Here is a 17,867-nt window from a genome sequence, read left to right as displayed (position 1 = left end):
AGTAAGACATGAAAGTTGAGGATGATAAGAATCCAAGTGGTCATTAATGTAGGAAGGCTTATTTCAGGGGGATTGTGCATTCCAGAGGCCAAGTGAAAGAGTGATAGGAAGCGGGGAGATTAAACAGGTGTTATGCGGTAGGTTGGAGGGATAGATGACATTGGAGATCCTGTGAGGATACCGGCACCGGGTTGGAGAGGTCCTGGTGCAGAGAGGAATGAGGGAGATGGGGACAGGGGGAGTGTGAGGTAGAAGTTAAACCTAGTTGTTTCTAAAGGCTACAAGAGAAAGAAAGGATAAGAGTGAGTACAATGTGGAATAGAGCAAAGTTAAGGTCCATGATAAAGAGTAGAAGAAATAGGCAAGTGAAACAGTGAAGGGGGGGTGCAGTCAAGAGAGGTGTGTTGGGCGGAAAAAGTGACAGGGGGGAAGATTGGCCGGGAAGGAGCAGGTGCAAGTTCTGGGTTGTGCAAAATTAGCACTATACGTAATGAAAAGATAATCAACACAGACCAAAACAGTGATGTTCCTTGATCTTATGAGGTAACAGCAGCTCTGCAGTGAATGGGGATTAATTGGGTCGAAAGTGGTCATAGCTTGAGCAGGGGTCTGGCCCTAGGCTCTTTCTATCCATAACAAACCCAAACAGGCAGTTTTCCTCTGCTCCTTTTGCAGACGCTGGGCTGGATCCCCAGGGGAGACTCAAAAACAAAGGAGGCAGTGTATCACAAATGTCCAACGAAACAGCCAACAGAATACTTCTCAACCTAATGCTTATAAAATCATTGGCCTCCAGGTTACTCTATACTAATAACATAAATGTTCCAATTCTGGTTAGCCAGAGTTTTGTAGCCAATGCTTAAAAGTCCATCCCTCTGCTGAGGAAAAAAGAGAATAAATAAAGATCAGCTCCCGAGAGTGCTAGTTCTGGAGTTATCGCAGTATAGACTTCCCCTTAGACTTCTCCTCTTTCCCCTCAGGTCTTCTCCAAGGAATTTCCTCTTGCTGTGATTTCTAGGAAGCTCCAGGACCTGACCACCTATATAGATAGGTTTTGCCAAACCCCCATCACTCTGGGACTCCCACTATTCACAGAAGAACATTCCTAGATCTTGAGTTCTTGTATTCACAAGACAGGACCTTGACCTCCTTAGGCTTTATAACAGGTCCCTCCTAGACTTCAGCTTTTTTAGTGTTTCTAAACTGCCCCCTCCTAGAACTCAGGTTTCTCAACAGGTACCTCATGGACCTTAGTTTTTACAAATATTCTGAACACGACCCTCTGGGACCTCAGCTTTTTCAAGGTTTCTCAACAGGTCAGTTCTGGACCCCAGCCTTTAATGAGGATTCTTGGAAGCTCCCACCTGGTCCCTTGGGATTCTCAAGGTCTCTCAGCAGGTCCTGCTTGGACTTCAGTTTTCACAAGGATTTCTCAAAACGTCCTCCTGGATCTTGGCATTCAAAAGGCTTTCCATTACTAGAACATGTTTTCAAAAATACTATATTCAATCTCAGACTTTCAATTGCATGATTCCAAATGTCTGTTATCAGAGTATTTCTATCTCTTTGGTATTGATGGAGATTGCTTTGGTTCCAAAAATCCACAGTTAAATGATCAATTTTAAAACATCCTCTCTATGGTTGGTATGGAGTGAGGATTATGAATTAGTTAGGCCGGGTTTGATATATGTTTTTCTCCTGACCAAATGTGTTCAGGTCTATTAAAGAGAAGGCATCTGAGAGGATCCTCTTTGTAAGACTATCTTTTTTTACGCTGGTTTAGAATAGGGAACGAGAAGGCAATAAAAGGTATTAGAAATTCTAAACACTGGAGCCCTCTTAACTTGGGATATAGGATTGAGTGCAGGTTGAGTGCCCTATATTCCTGTCCAGACCACTCTGCAGTATCTCCGGTTGATGATCATTTCCCTCTCAGGATCGCAAAGGAGTGGAGTCAAAGAGTAGCTGATATACAAGCTTCCTGATAACAGAGCAATTGGAATACTGAGCAAGTGGCTAAAACCAGGGAACAAGATGGGCAAGGAACAGTCAAAACAGGTGGTGGAACACCCAATTGGGGCTCCCACCCATTATATGTTTACCCATTTTAATAGAGCTACATGTGACTTTTTGGACTCTTGCTGTTATTTGATCCGACAGACACCCCCAGTTTCCAATTGAAGGGACATTTAACTTGGACGAATTAAGAGCACTCATATAGGCATTGACTGAACAGAAAGGCAAAGTGACTCACAAACAGTGCGGTGAATTCGCAACATGGTTAGAGAATGCAACGGCATGATGTAATGACTGTAAGGTTAATGGGCTGAAGGTGCTAAACGACAGGTACAGAACAAAAGATAAGAGTATGCATTTGTGCCCTCAGATAGTGGAAGGGAAAGGAAAAGAGGAGAAGATGGCAGGAAGAACAGGAGACACAGTATAATGAGTCAGCAGAAGATATTGTTCAATTTTGCATTCGCATGAGAGCCAGGAAAAGGGCAAGATAGCCCCAACATGCCTGAGCCGGACCGGGCTCAACTACAGTTAACAGAGCTGGGTCAACCATCTGCCCCTGTGCAACCTGGATTGGGGGACATCTGTTAGTTGATTCCCCTCCCTCTTATACTCCCCTCCCTCTTATGCTCCATCGGTGACGAGGGAAGAACCATATACAGTACATAATCACAGGTCTTGGAGGCAAGTGCAGGCAGGTAATGAGGCGTGAGAAGGGGGAACAACAGGATGCCTGGTTTGTTACTGTATATGTACCACAGACTCCGAGTGACTTACAAAAACTGGCAAAATAAATTTTGAATATTAGGGGGGAACTGCAGTGTTTAGTAGAATAATTACAGAGGGTACTCCAATGTTATAATCCCTCCTGGGCAGATATGAATCAGCTCATGAGGTGATAGTGCCATCACAAGAGCGAAAGAGATTGATTGAATGAGCTGATTGGCAGAGGTATGGTAATAGTGTAATTAGTGTCCTGTGATTCACACGTTTTGTAACAAAACTTTCAAAAACTGCTGGTGTCCTTGAAGAAAAGAAATAGTTCATCTACCAACTAAACAAACAGTACACCATATTTTGTTGTCGGCCTTTCCTTTTGTGTGTTAAAAGTCATTACAAACCAGAGTTTCTTCCCAAGGGAATTGGAGAATCTTAACCTTTACCTTTTCATTCCATATCCACTTCCCACAGAGGTGCACCATGGTGATCCAGAATGCAGGTAATGCAGGGGTCGGAGACAGGTAAGAGGTAGGTCAAGTATTTAAAAGTGAAAGAAAGGGTAATAAAAAGTGCATTGCTGTGCACGCCTACACTTAAGTGAGTTGAAACCATCCCCCGGCTATGAAGGGTAACTGTGAAATAAGGTAAAGCTAAGAAGAAAGGAGGAGCTGGGGAGAAAGGGCAGACTGGAGAGAAACAGGCAATTTGCAAGAAAGGGCAAATAGAGAGAAAGGGGCAGATGTTGACCATGGGACAGTTGTGGAAAACGAGGGTGGAGCAGAAAAGGAAAGCTGTGGAAAAGCGAACCACATACATAACTAACCTGTCTCTTTGGATACTTGCAGCCTCTGTCCATTACAGAACGACCCATGACCTTTCCGGCCAGTATACAATCTTTCTTCAGTACAGTGGTAAATTACGCCAAATTCAAGCTGGAAGAGGCACGCAAGATAGGGGAAAGAGAAGAAAAAGACATTTACATGTTTTTGAACCGTCATGACAGACATACCGTCATGACACACATAAACGGTGGAAAAGCAACAAGTCAATACAAAATGCTTTTACACAATGTGCTGCACAGACCAATACAGAACCTTCTTAAAAAACTAACAATAAAAAATACTGTAGAGAAGATAGTGGTCTAGAAGCATGCAGAACAAAATAGTTTGAGCATTAAAGCCAGTCATGCAATGTGCAAGTAACCTTCTGAAGGTTTCTGAATATTCCACGCCATAGTTTAAAGGTGTTGGGAAATGGTGGAAAGTCACAGGAAGGATGTATGCAGAACATTAATTCATAAAGCTAATACGTCTCCTTTTATTTGGTGAAACCTGGAACCTTATATGGTAATTTATAAAAATCATCTGCCCAGGGGGGGTAGGTGGATACACACATGGGTACTGCCATTATATGGAAGGTGCAGTATTAATTGTGCAAGTGACCCTAAATATCATAACCCGCAGTTAGCCAGTCTATGCCCAAATACATCTGTATGTGCCAGGTATAGCCAACATATGCCAAGGTGCAATACATGTGAAAATACAGCTTTGTATGTTAGGTACAGGCTCACATGCTCAGGTCCTCTGTAACGTGGCCACATTTTGCCATAACATGCACAGGTACCAGAACCACATGCCCGAATTCATGCTCCCCAATTAGTACATAGGTACCACAGGACTACATGCCTGAGATTGCAATCTGCATCATCGGAACTGAGCCTTGGTCAGAACTACATGTGCCAGAATGCACTCTTTCCCGCTTACTATACATTTCCACACTTGCCCCCTATCACTTTGCCCTGTGCAACCGTTCCCGAAGGGCTACATGGCCCAGAATACATTCTTTCTCGTTCAGCACACATAATGGCCTATGTGTCTCAGAATGCAATCTACCCCAGTACAGGTGTCCCCACAGAACTACAGGCCGCAGAATATATGATGTCCCCCAGAGTGCAGATAATTTCATGCAGCATTTGGTACCTGCATTCACTATGCAATTAAGCTCCGCCGCTGACTGGGCCTTCAAGGACCTACCGGCTTGGGGCTCTGGCAACTGCTCCCCAGTCTTCTTCCACCATCGTACGCTTCTAGCGCAGCCTCTCCATAATCCAAAACCTGGTGACATCCCCTATGAGCATTGTGCAGGCCTGGGGTGTCTGCTGAACTCCTTCAATACAGCAGGGCATTCAGGTAGCCATGTTGCCCACGCCCTCCAGTGGTCTCGATCAAGCCGCCCCAATTTAAACTCTCGAGGAGCTGGCGCTGATACAGGTAGTTGCTGCCTCCATAGAGAAATACTTTTGGACATGTAAGGGATGCTGCTTACATGAGTGCCCACAGTGGAGAGAGTCTCTGAGATGTTTAGTAGCTCCAGAAACACTACTGTCATATTTGGTTAGAATGCATCATGGACAAGAACATATAGACAGAGGAAGGATCATTTCTACATTGAACAAGTATTTGTTTGCGCCAGAGTGTACTGCTATAGCACAAGAAGATTGCAGATGGTGTGCCCTTTGTCTGCAGAATAATTCCTACTGTGCCAGGAGCCCATCCACCACCTTATGGTCCACTTGTCAACATTCAACTAGACTTCATCCAATTGCCCCATTGAAATAACCTACAATATGTCCTTGTGGTCCTGGATACCTTGTCTGGTTGGGTTGAGGTGTACCAGACACTATTTATGTAGTGAAAGCTTTGATCAGAGACTGTGCACCAAGGTTTGGGTTACCGCTCGGTATGAATAGCGACAGAGGCACACTCTTTATCAATCAGGTTATGAGAGAGCTATGCGCTGCCCTCAAACTTTAAGATAACCTCCACTGCCCACACCATCCCCAGTCAACAGATGCAGTAGAGTGTCACAATGGGTTCATCAATGAACGAGACATGGAGGTTGGTGTAGCACTGAACCAGTATAGGGAAATATTTTCTTTTCTGATGACTTTTGTTCTCATAATCCCACGGATGTTACAGTGAAAAATAGGGTATGTTCCAATGAACCTTAGATAATCTATTAACACATTGGTGGTGTAGAGAATAGGTAATGCTGGCGGAAGAGGGCGGAAATGCTAAAATTAATCCCATGCCGAATGTCAACCTTGGCTGATTGTTCAACGGTGCCAAAGTCATTTCTTGCTTGCATAAGGTTCTAACTTTTCTAATATATTGGGTTTTGTATGTAATGGTGGAAGGATATTTTAAATATATATGATATGTTTGTGGTTTGTTTTTATTTAGATATTGTTGTATATATTTTTTGTTTTAAATTGTAGATCTATTGACGTTTCGTTGAATAAAGGTGATTGATTGATTGATTGAATACATCATGCACTGCAAACCGTATTCCAGGCTTTTGAAATCTCTGAATTTAGGAAGGTCTTTAGGGTAGTCTATTAGTCTCTATGGTAAGATATGGCTAGTGAGATAGATAGGTGGGGGTATAGATATGTCATTATGAACACATCTTTGGGAACTATTATTTTTTTATCAATTTTTCTGCTTTCCGGGTTACCACTCAATTTCCAAATTGTTCGCGAGAAGCTGCTGTGCATCTGGACCAGCAAAAATAATAAGGAGTAAGAGGGAAGTGTTGGAGAGGGTATGCAATGGAATGAATACAGCCCTTACAGCATGGACTTTATGCAAGGGCCAATCTCTCAGCGATCGATTAGGTTGTTTAGAATGAGCAATGGGGCTTATTACTAGAGCATATCTTACGAACAAAGATGCGAATGTAGGTGAGCTACATGTTAGTGGAGCTCTCAGCACAAGTACAAGCGAGGTGTTGACCCAATTGACACGAGGTGTAGTAGCAGCTGGAGTAGTTGTGGAATAGGACTTTGCCCGTTCCGAAGTACGTGATTTCCTGAAAACGTACTCTGTCATAGCTGGCAAGAGACACCGGAAATGAATCCGGAGTCCCTGAAGACCTGTGGCCCTGCAAAAGTTTGTGGAAATTGTAAGGAACTCATGGTGGCAACAGTAAAGACAGACACAAGTGATCACAAGACTGAAGCCCATACAGGTCCTACAAGAGCGTAACAGTGACTGCACCCTGAAACATGAAGCAGCAAACTGTTTACAAATATGGCATAATGAACAAGAATGAGACGCGACAAAGGAAAGGGGCAGTGATTGCCTGCTGGGAAACCCTGCAGCCAAACTCTGATCAAAGGAATTACACAAGCACAAGTGAGGACAAGAACAGTAACAGAAATATCCAGGGAAAGAACAAAGTCAATGTGCACAAGGTTTAGGACAGAGAGTGGGAAGAAAGAGAATAAGCAAGAAAACAAGGATCGAATTGCAAGGGTACAGGAGACTGGAACTTCCGACTGGAAACTAAGGACTGCAATTAAGGAACAGCGGACTTACCTATAAACCTGGATCAAGAAAACCCAGGAACGAAACTCTGGACTAGGATAACAAGGACTGAACTGCAATCTTGTATCAAGGAATGCAAGGAACTGTAACTCTAGACTAGAATACCAAGGACAGGACTGCAGACAGATGACATGGAAACTCATTACTGGAATCTAGGATGCTAAAACCCAGTAACACGGACTACGGGCACAGAGCAAGGAATTGCAGGCAGGGAATAGGAGAATTGGTGGTAAAGAGCAAATGGCTGCAGACAAGGAACAGATGACTGGAAGCAGGGAAGCAGAGTTATAGGACAGGAAGCACAGGCATGAAGGCAGAAGGCATAGGAGTGTACGCAGAGTTGCAGGGCTACAGGGCAGCGTGCAAAGGGCACTGTAATAGGAACAGGTTCTGGATATAGCAGCAACAGGACAAAGCAGAAATCCAAAGATCAAAGAAGAATGAGGGTCTGGCAGCAAAATCAATGTAAGAGCCTGTGCTCCTGCGGGCAGCTGCTTAATAGTGACACACCTTGTGCTGCAGCAGGCTTGTTAGTAACACCACACCTGAACTTAATCTGCCTCCTCCATCTCTGGACCTAGGAAAGTAAAAGCAGCACTGTTCTCTAGGGCTTCTGGGGATTGTAGTTCTAAAACTGCTGTATAGGAATAGCCAGGTAGTGAGAACTGTCAAAAGGTGCATTATGGGGTATGGAGTTTGTGAAATCAAATAGGAAAGTACCAGAGTCTTGCAAAGCAAAAGTAAAGAAAGAAATATGAATAGATATTGTCCGGGTCAGATTATGATGATGAATTTCGAGTTTGAATTAGTCCACAATGGTTGCCACTTGGTGTTCAAGTGGCATGGCCGTGACAGTATGCCCCTCCCCAGGCGCCATGTGGATAGTCTAAAAAGAAGTCCAAGGCTTGTGTCACTACAGAATAGTCGAATACTGTAATAGTAGCACACAAAGGTCCATGACCAGTTCACTTTGGCATATTCTATAACCTGGGTGTTTGAATCCTGGATAGACAAGGTGATAGCAGAATCTCAGTGGAATCTTTCTGTTCTATGGTGACCACTTGTATGTAAGAAAAGTCCCATGGACTACGGTTGTTTTTTGGAGTCCAAAGGTCTGAAGATATGATTTCAGAGGCAAAACACACAAAGCACGCTGACGTGTGTTCATGGGCTTCTTCCAATGTGCGCTTGAAGATTGAAAGCACTGCCAAGTATCCTTTAACCGCACAAAACTTCTACAAGAATCGATTATTTACTCCTTGACGCTGCCCAGGAATACATAATGATTCGCAAAGACATACAAGTTGTAGGATGGTCAGATCACAACATGTGCAGATTGACACTAGATATCGGACACTGTGTGCCACTCGATAAACAGTGGATATGTAACGACCCTTTATTCAGATATTTGGTCTTCAGGGAAAATTTCCCAGAAGAAGTCAAAGATTTCTTCCAACGCAATGATACTGGTGACACTCCCCTTCACATAATCTGGGAAACAGCAAAAGCCAACTTTCATGGCCTCCAGATCACAGAGGGCTCAGCTAAAAAAAGAGAGAGGACACTACACAAGACTAAACTGTAACGACTGATCAAAGACCAAGAAGGGGCTCTGATCGGACAGGAGGATGGCTCTGAGGAGTGATTAGAAATCTACTAAAAGAACTCTGGGACCTCTGGAAGGGGAAAGTAATAGCTCAGCTACACTATGTTAAGCAAAAATACTATGAAAAAAACGACAAAGCCCACACTAAACTAGCAGCTTGCCTTACGGGTCAAAAAGCAAAACGGTCGGTGTATAAAATCAAAGATGAGAAGGGTACTACTTTCACAATAACCTGAGGAAAAAGCGCTACATTTCAGGAAATTGTATTTACGACTTTACACAGCAGAACAGGATAGCACTGAGAAAGACACACGAGACGTCCTTGATATGCTCTCCCTCCCAACAGTCACGTTAGCGGATACAACATCGCTAGAGCCCCCTATAAGTGACAAAAAAGTCTTTAAAGCCATATCAAAATTAAAAGCGGGCTCGGCTCCAGGGCAGGATGGGTATAACCCTGCTTTTTATAAAAGACACGGCCCTCTGTTGGTCCCATTCTTGATAAAGCTTTACAATAGCATATTAGAAGCCGGAAAGGCTCCAGAATAATTCACACAGGCATCATAGTTCTCCCGAAGGAAGGAAGGGGCAAAACTGATAGGCCCATTTCGCTGATTATTGTCAATGCTAGAATCTACACCAGTGTTCTGGCCAAAAGACTGAACTCAGTGCTCCCTAGCCTTGTACATAATAACCAAGTGGGCTTCATTAGAGACACACAGGGGATGGACAACATCTGCAAGACACTTAACCTAATAGCGAGGATTCATGGAGATACAAAAGACCCAGTCTTAATATCTATCTATGCAGAGAAAGCCTTTTATAGGGTTGAATGGCATTTCCTAGAAATGGTACTACATAAAAATGGGACTGGGCCCTAGATTGCTCGCTGGAGCCATGGCGCTATAGCCAAACAACAGAGCCAAGGTAGTAGTCAACGGGTGTTAGTGAGAATTCTCTGTAAAGGCTAATTTCCCAAACCTAGTGAGTCCCCCAGCAGCTTTGCTGGATATTTGGGGTTTATTTTTTTCTCCAGCTAAGAGTGAGACTCTTTTACTCCCACTCTTAGACATGATTTGAGGTGTTCCTTTTTCTTTCCATGTGTTTTATGGGCTATGGGTTCTTTTACTCCATAGGGTCTCATGTGTTTTTTATGTGGGTTACAGAGCACCCTCCGTGCCGTAACCCAGGGGGTGTCGTAGCGACCCCCCAACATAGACTCCATACCCTGGGACTGACTACTGTCTCCCCGGGCATGTAAAGTCACCATTGGCTTTGCTAGTCCCAAATTATGCACAGAAACCAGTACAAACCATCATATTGTGGAGGTCCTGGTCGGGGCAATTTGATTGTCCCGGGGTGTGTTGTTCGAGGGGGCACATCTCCGTCCCCCCTGATCAAGTTTTGGCTGGTAGCAGTGGATACTACTTTTTATATTCGACCGCGAATATATCCGTGTGGGATTTTCCCATTGTTCGAGGCTACCAACTTTAATTATTTAATTCCTATAGCCTCGAACATACCGCCGGTTTATTTATTTAATATTAATTCACCGGTTGGTATTTTTTGCCAGAACTCGATTCTAAAATGGCGTTTGTGTTCTCTTCTGTGACTCCAACCCAAGTCGAGCCCTTTGTTCCACTTTTTGGCGGGCTTCTCAACAGAAGCCTCCAAAAGTGGTGCCACTCTGTCTGGGTACGACAGGGGGTGTGCGAGGGGGTTTAGGCACCCTGGACTGAGTTGCCTTGGCAACTCAAGTCGCACTCTTGTGTGATTGGCCCAAGTGGTGAGCCGGCCAGCTCACCACTTAGCATGTTTGATTGACAGCTAGGCTGAATGAATGGGGGTTTGCAGCGTAAAAGCATGGCTTTGGGGACTGGAACTTCAGAAGTCGCCACAGGACCTAAGAATCTGAGGAGGGAGAAGCTGAGCCGACCTGCAACGATGACACCACCGGTGGAGCCCTGCCGAACCGTCTCACCACTTTTTCCGACGACAGAGGAGATCTCCAGTCCGGAGAGTCTTCTTCCTTTGACTGGTGGGGATAACCAGTTTTGCCTTCTTTTCACCTTCCTGAAGCAGCTCGTGGCCGCCTTGCCCGTGCCAAGCACCCCGGCAACCGGAATACCACGGCTTACCACTACTGCGAAGAGAAGGGTAGTACCTTTTAAACGAAGAACTCCGCGGCTGGTTTCTTCCCTGGCAGTGCAACGACCTTCATCTTTCCTCCACGGCGAGACCTCCTCTTCCTCTGGACGAAACACCGACTTGCACACGCTGCCAGGAACAACTGCCCCCGCTGGTTCTTCCTTCACACTGAAGGTACTGTGTCCCGCCTGGCTTCCCTTGCGACAGATCGTTCGGGGTGACAGTAAAGCCTCGACTTTCTAACTTGGGCTGGCCTGGGACAACCTAGCTAACTTTTCTTGACTTTAATTTCATTCTTAGTGTGTGAACTATCTACAAAACTCTTTGGGCATAACCCCACTGTGTGAACCTGGACCTCTTCTGCTTGCTCTCTCCAAGAGTGGGCCTGGCAATTGACTTCCTTGCTCTACAGTAGAACTCTGCCTATCCTGCCTTACTGTGGTTCTTTTAAAAGTATTGAAATTTGCGTGCTTCCATAACTCTGCCTTTTTCCTCCCTTTTTAATAACTTATTAGAGTGCCATCTTATGTTAAGCGCTCACCTCTGTCTGAAAATAAGTGGTGTTTCTCATTAAGACTTGTCTAATAAGTAATTAGGGTTGTATATATATAATAGTGACTTTGTGCTGAATTTACTTACCTCTTTGTTGCTAGTGTAATTTACAAGTGTGTCTTTAAATAAATAATTATTTACTTTTACCCCAAAGCTCTGGTCAGTGTTTGCTTGTGCTACTGTATCTCTGTACCTATTGTGTACACTCTATATACTGCCTAACTCTTCTTGAGGGAAGTCTGACTGCTCAGCCAAACCTACCAAGTGAATCTGTGTGGTACAGACTGCTACCAAGTGGGTTTACTGCCAAACGCCTGCAGTCTTAAATCTTTTGCAGTGGTCCCTAAGGGAACTGCACAGGTTTCTGCCTAACTCTGGTGTACAGAGGTGGGATTTGTATTGAGTATACATTTTAGTGTGCTTATAGATACCTTAGTGCAATTAACCACAAAGCTTAGCACTAAAAAGAAGTATTTTCTAAAACATGTCAACTATGGAAAGTTATAGTCAAGAGTCCCTTGATACAAAAACTGCCGATTGTTTAAGAGTTCTCTGTAAGCATAAGAATCTCCTGACTAAAGGCAAGAAAATGGAGCTAATAGAAAGGTTGTTAGCAAACCAAAGTCTGGATGGTGGTTCAGAGGAACCTACCACTCCAGCAACTGTAGATAACAGCAATGATATTGATATGAATTTTAGTATTGATAACTTTGAGTCAGAAGCAGAAGAGGAGGGGGAAGATGTTAGAGTTGTCTCCCCTGGGCCTCTACCTGCCCTGCCAGCTGTACCTACTGGACCCTTATCATGTCCCACACTTTATCCTCAATATATGGAACTAGAAAAAATGAAGCTTGAATTAGAATTCAAAAGAATTAATGCTCAAACAGAACAACGGCACCAAGAACTAAGGTTCAGAAAAATGGAGCTCAACCATGAGCTAGAATTGAAAAGATTGTCTGTGGAAAGTGCTTCTCTCTCCGAATCCTCTAGGAGTTCCAGTCCCAAAAGACCCCGGATGCCTAAGGAGTTGGTGGGTATGTATGAGCCTAAGTTGGATGTGTTGGATTGGTTGAGTTTGTTTGAATATAATCATGGACTCCAGAACATTACAGGAAATGAGTTACTTTCCTGGTTGTTCTCTATGCTCCCCCTGTTGCAACTGATGTGGTAATGGAGTTGGGGAGGAGGATAAGAAGGATTATGAATGTGTGAAACTAGCTTTGATAGCTAGATTTGGGAAGACCCCTTCCCAGTACCTTAAGAGGTTTAGGACCCTCAAAAGCATGATGGTACCCCTTGGGCTACCTAGGTGAGTGAAAGTTTGAAGAACTTAGAGGGATGGATTAAGGGTTACAAAGTGAACACTTATGAGGGAATGAAGAATCTTGTGATGTTGGAGTCAATTTATGATGCCTACTCTCCTGAGCTCAGACAGCACTTGGCTGATTCAAAAGAATTAGATTCCAGGAAACTAGCTAAGGATGCTGACTTGTGGGTTGCCAAAAGGGCTACTCACAAGGACTCTGGGGTAACTCAGAAAAAGGATGAGGGAAAACAGCCAAAAAAGGACTCCAAAGAGAATTCTAATAATTCCAATCCCAAAGAGGGCCCCAAACAGAACAATAAGGGTAAACCACAAGGGACACCAAATCAGAGTAGTGTGCCCTCTGGTGGTAAACCAGAAGGAGGTCAGAGCAAGCCACCATTCCAGAAAGCATTTGGTAAATGCTTTGTTTGTGGCTCGCCTGACCATGTGAAAGGAGATCCCAGATGTAAGGGTAAACCTTCAGGGGTCCAGCTTGTCTCCTTAGCCTTCTCTCCAGAGGAGGAAGTACAAATGGCAAGTGGAAACTTTCTGCTGCTGGCTGACGAACCCATTGGAGTCTCAGCCAGTGTTTCTTTAGTGTCTCTGGGCCTGTGGGAACAACAGAATTTAGATGTCTATAACTCTATCCCAGATAATACTAAAGAGTATTATAAGGACAGTGTCCAGGTGAATGGTCAGGAGACTCCTGCCATTAGGGACACTGGGGCCAGCATAACTGTGGTGGATAAATCTTTTTTTCAGGCTGAGGATGTTGCTAAGGCACCCAAACGCCTCACCAAGTTAGCTGGAGGGCCTGTGCAGATGCTTCCCCAATTACCAGTTCTCATCCAGTATAATGACATGACTGTGAAGATACCTGTCAGCATACAAAGTGAGGTACCAGGATGGGTTCTGTTGGGAAATGACCTGAAAACTCTTGGAGTAGTGTCACATACCCCCAGACCTCCTAGTAAAAGGTTACAGGAGCTCACCAGACCTGCAAGGGAGAGAACCATGAGAGGTACTCCCAAGGAGATGATGAAGAAAGATATCACTCCTACTCCACTGGAGTTACAACTTGCTATTACTGAAAAAAAATAAGCAAAGGGGAAACCCAAGACTTCCAAGAAACAGCCAACAGCAAGCACTCCAGTGCTTCCAACAAGGACTTCCCCTAGGTTGTCCAAAGTTACACCTGTAACTCCACCTCCAGCTGAGGCTGAGAGGGAGGTACAACCCTGTATGGTGGAACTAGACTCTGAAGAGGAGCTAGTGGAAGGCCAAGAACTCATTGGAGATCTGGATCCTGTTGACCATCCTGAGCTGCAGTCTTTACTGGCAGAAGGTGGACCCAACAGGGCATACTTCAGTAAGGGGCAGAGAGAATGTCCAACTCTGGAAGGTCTTCACCAACAGGCAGCTTCTCAGGCTGATGGGCAAGAGCCTGGGAAGTATAGGTTGCACTGGGAAGATGTCATCTTCTACAGTGAACCAACTGAGTCTGCACCTGGAGACTACAAGCGGCTTGTAGTACCTCAAGAAAACAGACAACAGTTCTTGCAACTGGCCCATGAGATTCCTTTGGCTGGTCACTTGAGTTTCAAGAAGACCAAGGAAAGGCTCTCACTCTACCTTTATTGGCCAAAGATGGGGGCTGAGGTAGATACGTTTTGCAAGAGCTGCCATACCTGCCAGACTTCTGGTAAGGTTGGGTCCAAGAATGTGGCACCTTTAGTGCCTCTCCCAGTTGTGGGAGTCCCATTTGAGAGGGTAGGGATTGACATTGTTGGTCCCCTTGATGCCCCAACCTCCTCAGGCAACAGGTTTATCCTTGTTGTAGTAGACCATGATACTAGGTACCTTGAGGCAATTCCTATGAGGACTGTTACAGCTCAGGCTGTGGCTAAGGCCCTCCTTGGTATTTTTACTAGGGTTGGGTTTCCTAAGGAAGTAATCTCTGACAGAGGTCACATTTTATGTCCCACTACATGAAAGCCATGTGGAAAACCTGTGGAGTTACTTACAAATACTCTACCGCCTACCACCCTCAGACAAATGGGTTGGTAGAAAGGTTCAACAGAACCATGAAGAGCATGATAGGTGCTTTAGAAGATCCCCTTCAAAGAAAGTAGGACCTTCTATTGCCATGCCTTCTATTTGCTTATAGAGAAGTCCCTCAGGAGGGAGGAGGTTATTCTCCCTTTGAACTTCTCTATGGCCATCCGGTCAGAGGTCCATTGGCCCTGATCAAGGAGGGGTTGGAGAGTGCTCCTTCCCCCAAGCCAGTCAGAGTGACTGACTATGTGATAGGTCTCCAAAGGAGAATGTCACAAATGATGGCAGAAGCTAGTGATAACCTGAACGCTGGACAAGCTCTGGTCAAGCATTGGCATGACCAGAAGGCTAACATGGTTGAGTTCACTCAAGACCAGCTAGTTCTAGTTATGATCCCCACAAGGCAGAGGGCCTTGCAAGATAAAGGGATGGGACCCTTCAAGGTTGTGGTTAAACTTGGAGAAGTGAACTATCTGGTGGACTTGGGCAATCCCAAGGAGGCTCCTAGAGTCTTCCACACCAACCGACTAAAGGCGTATGTCTCCAGACCTGAAGTAGGAGCCTTGCTTCTAGCTTCAACAGAAGAGGAAGAAGAGAGTGAAGCTCTCCCTGAACTCCTCAGAGGCTTACCCTTGGACGAAAAGATTGAAGGAGTAAATCTCTCTTCAAATCTGACACCTGAGCAACAAGAGGAGTGCAAAGCCATGTTAAATAAGTTTGCCTCTCTGTTCTCACTTTCACCAGGCTAGACCCCTTGGGATCAGCATGATATACTCACTGGTGACTGTCTGCCAGTCAAAAGCAGAGGATATAGAATGTCAGAAAATGTAAGGACCCACATCAAAGGGGAGGTCAAGAAGATGCTTGATCTCGGGGTAATAGAGCCCTCTATTAGCCCATGGTCTAGCCCAGTTGTGTTAGTACCAAAGGCAGGATCCAAAGAATTGAGATTCTGTGTGGACTATAGAGCTCTTAATGCAGTCACCAAGACTGATGCCCACCCTTTGCCAAGGACAGATGAGTTGGTGGATAGACTTGGTTCAGCCAAGTTCCTCAGCACATTTGCCCTTACGTCAGGCTATTGGCAAATAGCCCTGACAGACCATGCCAAGGAGAAGACTGCATTTTCTACCCCAGTTGGCTTTTACCAATTTAAAGTTATGCCTTTTGGATTGAAGAATGCACCTGCTACATTCCAAAGAATGGTGAATCAGGTTCTGAATGGGATGGAGGACTTCTGCATGGCATACTTGGATGACATTGCAGTATTCAGCCAAACCTGGGAAGAACATGTGAACAACTTAGGGTATGTTTTGCAGGCTCTTGGACAGGCCAATCTGACCATAAAAGCAAGTAAATGCCAAATTGGTCAGAGTAAGGTGGTCTACCTTGGGCATGAGGTAGGAGGTGGAGAAATAAGACCTTTGCTCAGTAAGATTGAAGCTGTGCAAAATTGGACAACACCTACTACTCAAACCCAGGTGAGAGCCTTCCTAGGCCTCACTGGGTATTACAGGAATTTCATTGAGAACTATGGGACCATAGCTTCTCCACTGAATGTGATCTCCTCTCCAAAATTCCCTAAGAAGGTCAAATGGAATGAGGAATGCAATCAGGCCTTTGAAAACCTGAAGAAAGCTCTTTGCCAAGCACCAGTATTGAGAGCTCCTGACTACCACCAAACTTTCATTGTGCAGACAGATGCTTCTAATGTAGGTATAGGTGCAGTCCTTAGCCAACTGGATGAGAAAGGTAGGGAGCACCCCATTTGCTTCATCAGTAGAAAACTGAAGGATCCTGGGACAAGGTGGGCAACAATCGAAAGAGAATGCTTTGCTATTGTGTGGGCACTGAAGAAGTTTAGGCCATACTTGCATGGTTCTACTTTTGTCATTCAGACTGACCACCAACCCTTGAGATGGTTAATGCAAATGAAGGGAGAACATCAAAAACTATTGAGATGGTCAATCTGCCTGCAAGGGTTTGATTTCACCATTGAGCACAGGTCAGGGTGTCACCATCAAAATGCTGATGGACTCTCTAGGATGTATGTCATCGACTAGAGGTATGAGGTTCATCCAGGAGTGGATTATATCCTCCTGTCCCTTAGTCTGGGGGGGGGGCGAGTGTTAGGGAGAATTCTCTGTAAAGGCTAATTTCCCAAACCTAGTGAGTCCCCCAGCAGCTTTGCTGGATTTTTGGGGTTTATTTTTTTCTCCTGCTAAGAGTGAGACTCTTTTACTCCCACTCTTAGACATGATTTGAGGTGTTCCTTTGTCTTTCCATGTGTTTTATGGGCTATGGGGTCTTTTACTCCATAGGGTCTCATGTGTTTTTGATGTGGGTTACACAGCACCCTACGTGACGTAAGCCAGGGGGTGTCGTTGCGACCCTCCAACATAGACTCCATACCCTGGGACTGACTACTGTCTCCCCGGGCATGTAAAGTCACCATTGGCTTTGCTAGTCCCAAATTATGAACAGAAACCAGTACAAACCATCATATTGTGGACGTACTGGTCGGCGCAATTCGATTGCCCCGGGGTCTGTTGTTCGAGGGGGCACGTCTCCGTCCCCCCTGATCGACTTTTGGCTGGTGGCAGTGGATACTACTTTTTATATTCGACCGCAAATATATCCGTGTGGGATTTTCCCATTGTTCGAGGCTACCAACTTTAATTATTTAATTCCTATAGCCTCGAACATACTGCCGGTTTATTTATTTAATATTAATTCACCGGTTGGTATTTTTTGCCAGAACTCGATTCTAAAATGGCGTTTGTGTTCTCTTCTGTGACTCCAACCCAAGTCGAGCCCTTTGTTCCACTTTTTGGCGGGCTTCTCCACAGAAGCCTCCAAAAGTGGTGCCACTCTGTCTGGGTACCACAGTGGGTGTGGGAGGGGGTTTAGACACCCTGGACTGAGTTGCTTGGCAACTCAAGTCGCACTCTTGTGTGATTGGCCCAAGTGGTGAGCCGGCCAGTTCACCACTTAGCATGTTTGATTGACAGCTAGGCTGAATGAATGGGGGTTTGCTGCATAAAAGCAGGGCTTTGGGGACTGGAACTTCAGAAGT

General features: G+C 44.9%; 1 protein-coding gene across 1 annotated transcript in view; it reads right to left on the bottom strand.

Annotated features, from left to right (window-relative positions):
• The window catches only part of IMPA2 (inositol monophosphatase 2), a 452,625-nt gene that overhangs the window by 180,348 nt on the left and 254,410 nt on the right, over nt 1–17,867 (bottom strand). Inside the window, exon 5 of the mRNA XM_069652140.1 lies at nt 3,560–3,668. Within this exon, the coding sequence (XP_069508241.1) occupies nt 3,560–3,668 (109 nt within the window). The remainder of the gene's footprint in view (nt 1–3,559; nt 3,669–17,867) is intronic.

The sequence above is a fragment of the Ambystoma mexicanum genome, chromosome 3p (genome assembly GCF_040938575.1).
Source record: "Ambystoma mexicanum isolate Mex_15411 chromosome 3p, UKY_AmexF1_1, whole genome shotgun sequence".
In the NCBI taxonomy this organism is placed as follows: domain Eukaryota; kingdom Metazoa; phylum Chordata; class Amphibia; order Caudata; family Ambystomatidae; genus Ambystoma; species Ambystoma mexicanum.
This window is presented reverse-complemented; position numbering and strand designations above follow the sequence as displayed.